General features: G+C 39.1%; 1 protein-coding gene and 1 pseudogene across 1 annotated transcript in view; one reads left to right on the top strand and one right to left on the bottom strand.

Annotated features, from left to right (window-relative positions):
- The window catches only part of CPD (carboxypeptidase D), a 66,411-nt gene that overhangs the window by 45,703 nt on the left and 8,452 nt on the right, over positions 1 to 12,256 (top strand). The window contains exons 13-17 of the mRNA XM_049859761.1: positions 6,007 to 6,202; positions 8,714 to 8,849; positions 10,984 to 11,115; positions 11,866 to 11,961; positions 12,054 to 12,118. Coding sequence (XP_049715718.1) covers positions 6,007 to 6,202; positions 8,714 to 8,849; positions 10,984 to 11,115; positions 11,866 to 11,961; positions 12,054 to 12,118 — 625 coding nt within the window. The remainder of the gene's footprint in view (positions 1 to 6,006; positions 6,203 to 8,713; positions 8,850 to 10,983; positions 11,116 to 11,865; positions 11,962 to 12,053; positions 12,119 to 12,256) is intronic.
- On the bottom strand, positions 1,603 to 2,146 carry LOC126062327 (RWD domain-containing protein 4-like; annotated as a pseudogene).

The following is a 12,256-nucleotide window of genomic DNA, read 5'->3' as shown; positions in this document are numbered from 1 at the left end:
TATAAAAAGAGTAAAAGTAGTTCATTGTCATTTAACTAGCATTCTTTGTAATTGATGAAGCACACTAAGTCTGAACAATTCCAGAATCTTCACTAGCAGATCTAGCAGTTTCAGTTTCTTTAGAAAACAAGAAAGCAAACAAATCCACACAACAACAAAAAAAATTACAGACACACAATTCCAAAACAAAAGTTGGCATATTCCAGTGGTCCTGAATTTTAATGTTTCTATCAAGAAATAAAATGTGATTCGGCTTTTGCAAATGAGATTAAACTCCTTCACTGTTATTAAACTTTATAATCCAAAGATTTAACTGAAGCCAATGTTACTAACCCAGTAAAAACCATGCATACAACTCAAAAATCTACTTTTATGCTAAGGTAACTTCCTAGAAATCAGTTATTCTTTAAAAAGTCAGATCCAGGCTTCACAGGTATAAATTGAGGAACTAACATTTCTACCCTTCCTGATACCACAGCATTAATTCTAAGTGTTTTTAAAGCTGGGAGGTATACACAGAATAACTGTATACATTGACATAAACATCAATAATTTTTCCTGATACATTAAAACTATACCGATAGTTTCCTCTATTAATGATTTTAAAAATCAAGCATGTACTACAGTTTAGCATTTGAAAGACTTTATGTCTGTTGTAACAGAGATGCTCAGGTTGAGAAATACGTTCGCATGCTTGAAAAGACTCTTAAAAAGAAACAAAACTTGAATGTGTTTTGTGTTAAACCATTTAGAAGACCTCAATTATCAAACAACTAAAAACACACAATAGCAGATAAATAAGAATTTATTAAGATCATTGTTTCAAACAATAAAAAAATTAAATATTCAGGCATCTTTTACTCCATCATGGTATAGGCAACAAAGAGAAATGTTTCAAATAAGAGTCAGCACTTCTATTTAAAATGCTTTCTAATGTATTTGGCAGATTTTTCTTTTAATATTCTCCTATTTCGTATACCATTGAAAGCTCTCATTGATTATATATCTTGACCAAAATGAAAAGTATAAACAGATACTCATTAAAAAGAAGCAATTCACCCTTGAAAAATAAAAAGGAACTATAATGAGTATTATGTATAAAGTCCAAATACCAGTTTTGGAATTTCTTCAAAGCAATTTATGCTTCAGTAATTAAAAGAAGAAAGGAATGAAGACTTTATTGAAGATAAAAAAAAAAAAGACGCCTATTAATATGGATCATGCTGCCAAATAATAGTTCACTCAGTTATTTTGCATGAGTGGATGAGGGTTTGAAAAGGATCACAGCCACTAGAATAAGGTCATATAAATCAACACGGAGTATTTATATGTTCCACATATTTTTCCATTTACAGCACCTGACAGGCTTTGCAAGTATATTAAACAGTAACATTTTCACCTTTGGTGAAGGCAAGTTTGTGAAGATACTACAACTAGATCTCTTCGTGAACTTTTAGCATAAACATTTTTAATATAAGAAACATAGAAAAAATTGTTATATAAAAAGGCACCTCAGTATCAGAAAAAAGTAATGAAAGATTTTGAACCAAACCTTGTTTACTTTTTTAAAGGATGTGCCCTCCTTGACTCAGATTCCAAGCGTTATTCATCATCTTTAGGCCCAGCTTAGCTTAAACGCTTCACCGCATTATCCCAGTTCCAGCCTCAGGGGGGTTCCCCTTTGTGATCTGTTTTATCTGCCAGCTCACATTCCTGGGGTTTTGAAAATTGTTCTTTTTTGTGACTTGATGGGGCTGTATTAGAAGCTTCAACTGAGATGATATTGCTTATGGGTGTTGTAGAATTAATAGGACGATGATTCTCCTTGTCCTTGGCGTATACAAATAACTTATAGGTCGCAGCAGTTCCAAGATTAACTTCACCTGCTTCTTGTAACTTGGCTAATATACTCTGCTTTACAGCTGATGATACGGTGATGTTTAAAAAAAAGTCCTTCATAGATACAATGGGAGTTGTTTGAGGATATGTTTCTGTCCAGGAAATCTCTATTAAGAAGGCTTTGGGCTCACCATTTTCCCCTATCCTTTACTGAAATGAAACGACTTAATTGCCAGAAAATTTTATCTCCTTTGTAAATAGAATGTAATGCTTCTAGTTCCATCTCCTGGTCCTCTTTGGCACTCATCACATTGGCCATGGGGCATCTCCCAGGCGAACAACCTTTGCAGTGACTGAAAGAGTGAGGGCAGTGGCCACGAGCCCTGATGTCCCCTTTGACGCCCCCTTTTATGCCCTCCCTCGGCTGCGGACACACCTTCCACACTCACACACTCATGCACATGTCCGGCCCCCAGGCAACACAAAGCCGCCCTGTTTTACTGCCTTTTTTCTATTTTTTTTTTTGAAGAGGATACATTCAGCATTAGTCATATTGGATGGTTTTGTAGTTTATTTAGAAATATTTGGGAGTTGAATATATAGAGAATTGGCGTTTACTTATATTCCAATGGAGACCTTGGTGGTGTAGTAGTGGTTGAGAGCTACAGCTGCTGTCTTAGTCATCTAGTGCTACCATAACAGAAATACCACAAGTGGATGGCTTTAACAAAGAGAAATTTATTTCCTCACAGTATAAAGTAGGCTAAAAGTTCAAATTCAGGGTGTCGGCTCCAGGAGAAGACTTTCTCTCTCTGTGGGCTCTGGAGGAAGGTCCTTGTCCTCAATCTTCCCATGGTCGAGGAGCTTTTCAGGCACAGGGACCCCGTGTCCGAAGGACGCACTGTGCTCCTGGTGCAGCTTTCTTGGTGGTATGAGGTCCCCAACTCTGCTTGCTTCCCTTTCATCTCTTGAGAGATAAAAGGTGGTGCAGTCCACACCCCAGGGAAATTTCCTTTACTTTGGATCAGGGAGGTGACCTGAGTGAGGGTGGTGTTACAATCCCACCCTGACCCTCTCAACATAAAATTATAATCACAAAATGGAGGACAACCACACAATACTGGGAATCATGGCCTAACCAAGTTGATACACGTTTTGGGGGGACATAACTCAATCCACGACAGTTGCTAACTAAAATGTTGGCATTTCGAACCCAGCAGGCGCTTCTTGGAAACTCCATGGAGCGCTTCTACCCTGCGCTATAGGGTCGCTATCAGTCGGAATCAACTCAGTGGCAATGGATTTGGGTTTTTTGGGGGTTTTTTTGTTTTGTTTTATTTTCCAATAGATATTTGCTTGGAGAGCTTTCTAACAATGAATCTTTAGGACCTTTTATGAGATACCAAAAACCCCAAACCCAGACTCCTTGTCGTCAACGATTCTGACTCATAGCAACCTTATAGGACAGAGTAGAATTGCCCTATAGGGTTTCCAAGGAGCAGCTGATGGATTCGAACTGCCGACCTTTTGGTTAGCAGCTGTGCCGCCAGAGCTCCTTATGAAGTACATTGGAGAAGAATTGCTTGTTAGATTAGCAGTGTATAGCCCATGCCGCCAGAAAATATAAAATTATTCTTCCTAATGATTGCTTAGATTGATGTTAAAACTCTTTCTACCGCTTAGTTGCAGAATCATGGTCTGACAAAATGTTGCTTTAATTTGTTTTGTTTTGCTGAGATCAAGGGAGGAATTTGGAAGGAAGTATAAGCTCACCTGCCCAGGATCATGTATAGTTTTTTCCAAGTAAAAAAATGAAGCGTGGTGCTGTCATTTCCTGTACTATAGTCTCTATTCACAAGGAGCCCTGGTGGCTCAGTGGTTAAGCACTTGGCTGCTAACCGAAAGGTTGGTGGTTTGAACCCACCAGCAGTTCCTGTAAAGATTTAAAAAAAAAAAAAAACCCACCGCTGTTGAGTTGATTCCAACTCATAGCGACCCTATAGGACAGAGTAGAACTGCCCCATAGAGTTTCCAAGGAGTGCCTGGTGGATTTGAACAGCCGACCTTTTGGAGTCTTGGAAACTGTGGGGCAGTTGTCCTTTGTCCTGTAGGGTCTTTATGAGTTGGAATCAACTCAGTGGCACACAACAACAAGTCTATTCACAGCCTCTGTTCCCTACAGCTTTGGGAACATCTGATTGAGGGTCCCAGGAAAATCTGCATTACTGAGTTATGTAAAACTGATGACTGAGATGGCCTTTACCTTCATTTTCTGGGACTTCTCTGCCTCACTTTCTTTATAGGTCCTCTTTAAAACTCACTGCCTTTGGGTGGATTCCAATTTATGGTGACCCTATAGGACAGAGTAGAACTGTCCCATAGGCTTTTCAAGGCTGAAATCTTCACAGAAGCAGACTGCCACATCTTTCTCCTGCAGAGCCGCTGATGGGTTCGAACTGCCTACCTTTTGGTTAGCAGCTGAGCACTTAGCCCCTAGGTCTTGTTATAGTTACTCCACAATTATTTCCATGATTTGTTGCCTGTTGTATGGGCCTTTACTTTTACTTTTTGCGCTGAGGATATAGTTCTCTCCCTTGACTGATGCTTGAATATTTCTACTCAGTTTTGATTTTAGTATCATACATCCTAGTTCCATATATAGTTTATAGACTTTCTTATTTTAAAATGAACCAAAGATGGGAAGTTATTTTGCTATCCATTTACTTAAGTTTTAGTTTTGAAAACCTTCCAACTCAAGACAAACTTTTTAATTATTTCTTCCCCTCAAATCTGGAACACCTGTCAGTAGTGGGACACAAGATGACTTTAGGTGGCACACCAACAGACACTGAGTATCACCGAACAGCACAGTGGAAAAACAGTAACTTTCTGATTCTATTGAGCCTTCTCAATTTAATGCTAATTTTTTTTTCTCTTTAACTCTTGTAAATCTGCCTTTACATCAAAGAAAGCAGGCCTTAAGCTCAGTGTTCTTGGCAGGCAGAACATTTGGCCATTGCTTTGTTTTCATTGCATTAGTTTTATTGTGATGCATTTAAAGTATAAAGTGTCTTATTTACATAAATTAGCTTAGATTCAAGAAGTAGAGGTTCTCTACATTCATGGCTGTATAACTATTTCTGTAACAAAAATTTAATTTAGAAGAACTAAATTAGGAGCCCTAGCAGTGCGGTGGTTAAGAGTTCGGCTGCTAACCAAAAGCAGCAGTTCACATCCACCAGCCGCTCCCTGGAAGCCCTGTGGGCCAGTTCTACTCTGTCCTGTAGGGTTGCTGTGAGTCTGACTCAACAGCAACAGGTTTATTATGGAAACTCTGGTAGCGTAGTGGTTAAGAGCTCAGCTGCTAACCAAAAGGTCGGCAGATCAAATCCACCAGGCACTCCGTGGAAACCCTGTGGGGCAGTTCTACTCTGTCCTATAGGGTCGCTAGGAGTCGGTATCGACTGATGGCAACGAGATTGGTGTTTTGGTTTACATTAATTAAACAGTAGTAAAGATTATTCTGAAGATAGGTATGAGGACGACTGAATTGGAGGAATGCTGAACTAAACCACAATCTTGCTTAAACCTGTTAATATCTTTACTTCTATTGTACTTTCTTTGACCAAGGAAAACTAATTTTCTTAAGCTTTTCTAACTCAATGAGTAATTCTTCAAAGACTTTTTAATGCTTTTGATGTTTTATTTTCATTTCTTTTTTTTTTCCCCCTAACTGTACTTCACTGTCTCGATCTAACTCTGATCCTCAAAGTGCTGTCTGTGAACCAGCAACATAAGCATCACCTGGGAACTTGTTAGAAATGCAGATTCTCAGGCCCTATCCCAGACCTGTGGTGTAAGAGGTTTGCAATCAGTTGCTAACCTAAAGATTGGTGGTTTGAACCCACCCAGTGGCTCTGTGGAAGAAAGGCCTGGAGAGCTGCTTGCATAAAGATTACAGCCAAGAAAACCCTATGGAGCATGCCACGAGCCAGGGGTCGGCTTAATGACAGCTAACAACAGCCCTAGACCTCCCGAATCAGAAATTCTGGGAGTGGGGCCCAACAATCTGTGTTTATTTTCATTTCTTTTTTTTTTTAAGTCCATAAGTCGACATCAACATGATATGTGATTACTTGCTGACTTTTTGCTTCTGGTTTTTGAAAGTTTGGGACAGAGTGCTGAATATCGTCACATTTGGTCCCTTGAAATCTCCAATAAGCCTAATGTATCTGAGCCTGAAGAACCAAAGATTCGTTTTGTCGCTGGTATCCATGGAAATGCTCCAGTTGGAACTGAACTGCTCTTGGCTCTGGCAGAATTTCTCTGCCTGAACTACAAAAAGAATCCAGCTGTCACCCAAGTAAGAGAATAGCCTGTTTTGACATGTTTTCAAAGGAAAAATATGAGTGATATGCTGATATCAAGGCATCTTTTAAAAAATTCTTAATTTCTCGTTAGGTTTTACACAAAGGCACTTTCAGTGCGTTATAAACTTTACGTTTTAAAAGTTTATAATGGGCCATCTCCGTACATACTCATTGTCAATAATCTCTTTCTATTATGTTTCTTTGTATAAAGTAAGAAGCATAGAGGAAAAAATACCAAAGATTTGCATTCAATGCTCTACTTCTTTATTTACTGTATTTTATGCAAATAATGCGTGCCTTCTGTGGTTCTTTGCCGGCTGCGCTGCCACGCCCCCTCCCCGGGAGGTATTTTCATAAGCACGCTTTGCTAATGGTTTTTTTACAGCAACATGTTGAAGAGGATTGGCATGGTGGCACTTGTGAGGGTGCCTCGCGGGGAGGGCTCAACTGGCAAACAAACACAGGAGGCTCACGTTATTTGCTTAAAAATATAGTAATAGCCAAGTTTTTTCCTAACATCTACTCACAGTTTTGTACATTTTCGCTTACGCATAGATTTTTCTTCTCATGTCATAAATACAAATTGGACATCTTGGCTGCTGAGAAATTTTAGACCAAGCCATGTGGCATTGTCTGCTTTAGCCATCCGTGACTGCAGAAAAGTACTAGCTCTGATCCAGAGGCTTGGTCTGAATTATCCAGTCTAGTTCTGTGATGTCTCAGAGAAAAGAGAAAGAGTGTGCGGTCTTCTAGGACACTCGTTAATTGGCACTGTCTCTATTGAACTTAGGAAAGAGGACGCAAACTAATATTTGTTGTTTATTGTGTGCCAGGGACTATATTGGGTATTTTACATACATCATTAATATAGTCCTCAACTCTGTAATTATTACATCTCCATTTTATAGATGTAGATACTAAAACAAACACTGCATAACTTATAGGATGTTATATAGCTAGTAAGTGGTAAAACTGGGATTTAACGCAAGTGTATCTCACTTTAAAGCACATGCTGTTTTGTTATACCATACCAAAAAAAAAAAAAAACAAACTCTTTGCCGCGAAGTTGATTTGGACTCATAGTGACCCTATAGGACAGAGTAGAACTGCCCCATAGGGCTTCCAAGGAGCGGCTGGTGGATTTGAACTGCCGACCTTTTGGTTAGCAGGCAAATGCTTAACCACTGCGCTACCAGGGCTCAGCCTTCCCCCCAAAAAATTTGGTTAGAATTGATGTCCTGATTAGGACTAAATATTGATACCTGAGCCTCACCCCTAGAGGCATCAGTATTCCTAATATTTAGTCAGAATTGCAACCTACTGATCCCACCCATGGAAACCCTGGTAGCGTAGTGGTTAAGAGCTACAGCTACTAACCAAAAGTTTGGCAGTTTGAATCCACCAGGCACTCCTTGGAAACTCAGTGGAGCGGTTCTACTCTGTCTTATACCGTTGCTGTGAGCCGAAATCGACTCAATGACAACGGATTTTTTTGGTTTGATCTCACCCATAACAGACTGTGTAGCCTAGGTAAAACACCTGCTGGGAATCGCTAAACTCCTAGTTTATCAGAATTTGCCTCACTTGTCTAATTGTGCTTCAAAAGTTAGAATAAGACCAGATCACTTCAGATTGCTGGTTGCTTTGAGCTAAAGGTCCAGATTACCTGGAGAGCTTAAGAACAAATACACATGCCCAAATTCACATCATCAGTAGGTCTGTGGTAAAGCTCAAGCGTGTTTACTTTAGAAATACATCTCCAGTAGGGGAGAGATTTAAGAACCAACAAATTAAAGGGTCTCAATTATTTCCAATTTATAGATTATTTTATCAGAGTAAATAAGCCAGTGGATCATTTAGTCTGATTTACTATTATAAAAAATGTAGGATGACGTATATCAGAAACCAGTTCATTCATGCCACATGTGTAGCTGTTGATACATCCAGAGGAGAAATTATTGTGGGTGAGGCAACTATCCCACCTCAGTTTTTGTTGTTGTTGGTTTTGGACTTGCTGGTCTCAACTCTTCTGTCTCATTGTTTCCAAACATTGCCGTTTTTCAGGTTATACTTCCAGGTCGTAATCTTGAAAACTCAGTCTCACCATTGTTATTGTTCAAGGCTAGTGATCAGCAAATTTTTTCTGCAAAGGGCCAGACAGTATATATCTTAGGCTTGTGGGGCAAACATTCTGTGTTGCAGCTACTCAGCTCTGCCATTGTAGCTGGAAAGCAGTCATAATATAAATAAATGAGCGTGGCTTTGTGCTAATAAAATTTTATATACGGTAGCAGGCAGCAGGCTGGATTTGGCTTGCAGGCAGAAGTTTGCCCATCGTTGTTCTAAGTCACCAGGAGGTCTCTGGGAATTTGGAGCAAGAGAGAATTTTTTGTTTTTTAGTTCTGCCTTTTAAGTCTCTTTTTAAAACAATAAAGACTTTCTGTTTGAGGCATGTTGATTCCAGGTAGAGCTAATAAACTCATTGATTTCTGTTTCTGTTTTAGTTGATTGACAGGACTAGAATTGTGATTGTCCCTTCCCTAAATCCAGATGGGCGAGAGAGAGCACAGGAGAAAGACTGTACTTCAAAGACAGGACAAACAAATGCTCATGGAAAAGACTTAGATACAGACTTCACAAGTAAGACAAATTTTTAAACTATTAGCACTTCGTAGACAATGTATTTCTCTTTGCCAGTAGACTGGTTGATTCTATTTTGTTGATGAGTAATGGGGGTACTTTCTTGTTTAGGAGATATGTGTGAAGTGTAAATGAATACAGACATCCAGAAAACTTTTTGAGTTTTTCTCCTTTTTCATTTATAAAAGTAATGAACGTTCTTTCTAAGAAACTAAGTGCTACTAAGATGTTCCATCACTAGTAATATAGAGGTTTCGGAATCGACTTGACGGCACTGGGTGGGTATTCGTCTCTACCCTCTTATGTATCTGTAGACACACACATACACATACACACACACACAAAATACATCTGTATGTTAATGTAAGGGAGCCCTAGTGGTGCTGTGGTTAAGCGATCCAGTCAGCAGTTTGAATCTAGCAGTTCTCCTTTGTCCTATAGGGTCACTGTAAGTCAGAATCGACTCAACGGCAATGGGTTTTTTGGTTTTGGTTGATTTGAGGGGCTTATTTATTGCTTACATAAATGGGATCATCAACTGTACGTATTGTTCAGCACCCGTTTTTCATTGCATATACTATTGTCACTTTCCATTTCAGTACTTAGAGATCTTCAACATTCTTATTAATCACATCTATGGAGAACACTGCAAAGAATGGGAATTCCAGAACACTTAATTGTGCTCATGAGGAACCTTTACATAGATCAAGAGGCAGTTGTTCGGACAGAACAAGGGGATACTGATTGGTTTAAAGTCAGGAAAGGTGTGTGTCAGGGTTGTATTCTTTCACCGTACCTATTCAATCTGTATGCTGAGCAAATAATCTGAGAAGCTGGACTATATAAAGAAGAATGGGGCATCAGGATTGGAGGAAGACTCATTAGCAACCTGTGTTATGCAGATGACACAACCTTGCTTGCTGAAAGTGAAGAGGACTTGAAGCACTTACTAATGAAGATCAAAGACCACAGCCTTCAGTATGGATCACACCTCGACATAAAGAAAACAGAAATCCTCACAACTGGACCAATGAGCAACCTCATGATAAATGGAGAAAAGATTGAAGTTGTCAAGGATTTCATTTTACTTGGATCCACAATCAACACCTATGGAAGCAGCAGTCAAGAAATCAAAAGACGCATTGCATTGGGCAAATCTGCTGCAAAGGACCTCTTCAAAGTGTTGAAGAGCAAAGATGTCACCCTGGAGACCAAGGTGCACCTGACCCAAGCCATGGTATTTTCAATCACTTCATATGCATGTGAAAGCTGGACAATGAACAAGGATGATTGAAGAAGAGCTGACACCTTTGAATTGAGTTATTGGTGAAGAATATTGAATATACCATGGACTGCCAAAAGAACAAACAAATCTGTCTTGGAAGAAGTGCGGCGGCCAGGGTGCTCCTTAGAGGCAAGGATGGCGAGAATGCGTCTTATGTACTTTGCACATGTTGTCAGGAGGGATCAGTCCCTGAAGAAGGACATCATGCTTGACAGAGTACAGGGTCAGCGGAAAAGAGGAGGACCCTCAACGAGGTGGATTGACACAGTGGCTGCAGCAATGAGCTCAAGCATAACAACGATTGTAAGGATGGCTCAGGACCGGGCAGTGTTTCGTTCTATTGTGCATAGGGTCGCTATGAGTCAGAACTGACTCGGCGGCACCTAACAAGAACCACAACATGTCATTAATGTATGGCAGTACTCTAGTTTATTCAACCATTTTCCTACTGATGTACATTTAGTTTGTTTTGAGCTTTTTAGTCTTGTAAACAGTGCTACAGAAAACACCTTGCTTTTTGAAAATCTCATTTTCTTTCAAAGATAGGTTGTATATCCCCTTAATTATTTCTTAAAGGAAGGTACACCCATTTCCTTTGTTTTCCAGTAAGAATTTTCTTAAACTTGCCTAGAGTTATTAATATAGACACATTAATCCTGAAGTATGTAAAACTCAGAATAATCTACCTTCTAGAATGCGTCTTTTTTTGATTGAGATAGTAGCTTTTGCTGAAATAAACTATTTATCTACAAATTTTGTAAGTTAGTGTTTTGTGTCCAAGTAGAGAATATGTTCTTAGCTACTCACTAAAATTTTAAAATTTGATATATTGACATTTCTGTTTTTTAGATAATGCCTCCCAGCCTGAGACTAAAGCCATCATTGAAAATTTGATTCAAAAACAGGACTTCAGTCTTTCTGTTGCTTTAGATGGTGGTTCTGTGCTGGTCACATACCCATATGACAAGCCAGTACAGACAGGTATGTAGGATGTCACTTCTCATATGTAAGTCTTTAAGCTTAGATAGGAAATTTCAATTAGGTAATGTTTCTTATAAATTTATTTAAATGGTGAGTATTTGAGCACACTCCATGAGCAAATAACCAGCCTAAGAAGATTATACATAGCATAAACAGAATTCAGACAGTTACTTGGAGGAAAGAGGTCAGATCTACTGATGGCCTAGGTTTGCTGAGTCAAGCCATCTTGTCACGCCTGTTTTATATAGTTCTCAAGCATTTATTGAGCAATTATGCTTGTAGACGTTGGGAATACACAGTGCCTGCCTTCAACAAACTCATGTTACACAAATCCAAATATTTACAGTATAGAGTTGCCCTCCCCTTCTCCAAACTTTGACTGATTGCACCTTATGGCAAATCAAACAGTTGCCTTTTGAATCTCTTTAGGGCCATTGTACATAGAGCATTTTGGCTTATGAGAAATATTATTAGGTGGGCCACAGTGACCCAAAAATGTAGTAATAACAAGTTTATATTTTAGTGTGGTACCCTGTCATATAAACCCCCCATTAGTACCTTCTAATCTGAGGAAGATGTTCATCTTCTTAGTCTGATTACCCTGGGCTAAACAGAACTGTATGGTTAAGTGTATTAGCTCTTCAATAAACTTCATTGGGGTGTAGTATTTATTAGAAGGAAAGGAGGGTGACTTTCGTATTCATGAAGCTGAACTGACTTCTGAATTACCTTTTTTTTTTTTTTTTTTAGTGGAAAACAGAGAGACTCTGAAGCATTTGGCATCTCTTTATGCAAATAATCATCCATCGATGCACATGGGTCAGCCTAGTTGCCCGAATAAATCAGGTAGCTGTTTCCCTATCTTTTATTGTTGTTGTTTGGGGGGAAGGTCTTGTCTTATTGTCTTGTTAATCCTACATCTCTCAACGTTTTTACAGATGAGAATATTCCAGGAGGAGTAATGCGTGGAGCCGAGTGGCACAGTCACCTGGGCAGCATGAAGGTATGCTTTATGGAGCACAGTGAGAATGGAATTATGAATATTGCCCATTGAGTGAAAGAATAGTGACTTTTCTGATATAAAAATGGAATGGTATCTGCTTAGTGGCTTTCTTGACATGTATAGCCCTTAAATTAACCT

The sequence above is a fragment of the Elephas maximus genome, chromosome 19, assembly GCF_024166365.1.
Source record: "Elephas maximus indicus isolate mEleMax1 chromosome 19, mEleMax1 primary haplotype, whole genome shotgun sequence".
NCBI classification, from domain to species: domain Eukaryota; kingdom Metazoa; phylum Chordata; class Mammalia; order Proboscidea; family Elephantidae; genus Elephas; species Elephas maximus.
The sequence above is the reverse complement of the archived record's forward strand: the minus strand, read 5'-3'. Positions and strand labels throughout refer to the sequence as shown.